Raw genomic sequence first — 2637 nt, forward strand, 5'->3', positions numbered from 1 at the left:
ATGGTAAGATTGTGAACGAAAGTGTTTTCAATTTGAGGTCTGCGCCGGCCGGGAGTGTGCCAGTTTCGGCATGAAGTGAAGAATCGCAAGGGCAGCAAGATAATGATACCTGATTTTATAAGATTGTGTTATTGTCGTCTTGCGTCTTGTTTACGCTGTCTCTTAGCGCTAGTTGTATGACGTATTAGTCATTACTGTATTGGAGGAGCTGTGATTTACTACATTCGCTTACTATCGTACTTCGACAGTGCGATTGTTGGGTGTTTTGTTTACTCAATGAAACCTGCAAAGCGAGAGACCTTTTTATCCAGGAGATCTTCCGTCATAGGGCTGACACTCCCGCTTGTGCTCATAGTGTTAACATTTCAAATCTCAATTTTGATTTTCTCTTTATTAGCGACTTTTTTGATTCCGCCCTTAAATCTTCCCTCCGTGTTCCTTTCAGACGCTTCTCTCGCTTCATTATTCTCTTCCTTATCCATTTCGTGACACCTCTCACCTTCACCTTTTTTGACGCTCTGTAAGATGTACTACATCCGATGTAGGGCTTCAGATTGTTCAGGTCGAACCCACATTCGTCTGCCACTTGCACCCTTCAGAGTTAGTGCCGGCTTCCACCCTAATCAACCCGCCCGACGTCGTCGTGTTCGGGGATCGATATATTTTGTTTATTAGACTAGCTCTATAGCGAAGGTACTCTAGCCAAGGAAGCTACCCTCGCCCAGGGTCCCTCCCACTTTCGTTGGATGTTTCCATGCCAACTTATACGGCCTTGGGACCGGCTTGCAACAACCATAGGGGGCCCTTTAGGTCATTCACAAGGGGTGGATAATACTAATACTACTACTACACTTCATCATCAATTGTGTCCGGCCCCCGTTATTCTTATCGTCAAATGTTGGTCATGCTACTCCATCACGGTCATTATAATCAGGGTACAGGTATCAAATTTACGATAGCATTCATGATGATAAGTTTATCATGGTGATGATGGGCAGAGTAAAAGATAATATCGAAGATCACCTCCGCTGATCCAGCCACCACCGCTCCTGTCATCATCATGGAGGACAAACAAGAAGAAGACGAGGAAGGTATCGATCGCAATGGAAATGTCAATACTGTGATGATAACACTCGAGGTCGATATTCTCGCCCTCGATGCCCCCTCAGGTGATCCTTGGACTCCAAGTCTTGGAGGATTCATAGTATGAATTTCATATGTACACTTATCGCGAGGACGGCCTTTATCCACTGTTCCTCCATCATCCTCTGAAACCGGCCCGATATATCAACGCCAACAGCAAAAGCGAGAATACGAGAATCACGCTGAACGCTACTCCTCTGATTCTCACTTACGTGATTACGTAATACGTAATCACGGTGTTCTTTTCACTAATCCCCACCACCTTCACGATGCCGACTGATGATGATGCTGGTCCTCACTGTTATTATTCGATAAACTGCCGGGTTGACTTCTCCGGTGACAAGAAAGGGTTAGGTATGATTGTGCCGGTGGATGGTATACTCGAGATAATAATGAAGGATCCTTCCGGGGATAGTCATGAGGATGAGTCATTACATTAACGATGATATCAAAGTATTCAGGCACGAACTACTCACTACCGACCACTGTTATCGGAGATGCTCGTAAGATCGCCATTTCTGTGATTTACTTACGTGATGGTTACGAAGTAATCAAGTTTAGTTACAAGACCAGAGTCACCGGTGCGGAAACAACCACACAAAAAAATCGAGAGTGCGGTAACTTGTGTCGTCGGCGAGCGAAGTAGACCGTAACAGTACTGCATATTTACGATTGCGAGAAACATCTAGGAGGCTTTCGTAGCCTGTACTCCAGGCCAGTTGTGAGTAGCTCGTGGTATATGTATACCTTCCCTCCGCAGTTGCGGCGCGGGCTCGTTTATCTTCTCCATTTATTCAACCAATGGACGGTGCCCCTGATGGGAATGGCAATATTGACATTCGCGTCGAAGACAACAATGGCGGCCACGATCTCGTCGGCGACGACAACGGCAACCAACAAGAAGCTGCGCACGCAGCGCCTGTGCAGTTCTACCAACCGGACGAGGATGTGGTTGCCATGGTTAACTCTCTAGCCGCCTCCCCCGAGATCACCCCTGAAGTCATCCACTCGTTGGGGAGCAATGGCCTGACTTCCCGCAGCTGGTCGGCTCGTTGTCCTCGACTTCCATGACAAGGGTAACTAATGGTCTCTCTATCGCCGCGGCCGCCACACTTGAGTCCTTGGCTGAGGAAGTAGGCGCCATAATCCGCAAGAGGCGTAAACTTCATGCCGAATCCGACGCTATCACCCAAAGGTCGACGGTGCAAGTTGAGGCTATAATCAACCATTCGATCAAGAACTACCACTCTCCCCTTCCACCAAGCCTCTTCTACGGAATCTCTTCCTCGGTCATCACCGCCGTCAGCAATACGAAGAATGGCTGCTATGCACCGTTCAAGGATATCATGGAGAAGCCGGAGTTGCCTTGTGAGGGTCTGCCCGACTTCAAGCAGGAAAGACAGTCTTATGGTGGTCTCTCTACGAGCCCGGTGATGAAAGGTACGAATTCTAGTACGGAATGGTCCTCATGCTTGCTACGGTTCGCTCTACTCG

At 47.9% G+C, this 2637-nt stretch overlaps 1 protein-coding gene across 1 annotated transcript; it reads left to right on the plus strand.

Annotated features, from left to right (window-relative positions):
• Positions 1–1944: 1944 nt before the first annotated feature.
• Pmar_PMAR010540 (hypothetical protein) lies at positions 1945–2142 on the plus strand (the record flags this gene model as incomplete). The annotated part of the gene is made up of 1 exon (XM_002772656.1): positions 1945–2142. A coding segment is annotated over one exon (198 nt), but the record flags the coding sequence as incomplete, so codon positions are not given.
• Between the last annotated feature and the right edge of the window lie 495 nt (positions 2143–2637).

This window comes from Perkinsus marinus (genome assembly GCF_000006405.1).
Source record: "Perkinsus marinus ATCC 50983 genomic scaffold scf_1104296960516, whole genome shotgun sequence".
In the NCBI taxonomy this organism is placed as follows: Eukaryota; Perkinsozoa; order Perkinsida; family Perkinsidae; genus Perkinsus; species Perkinsus marinus.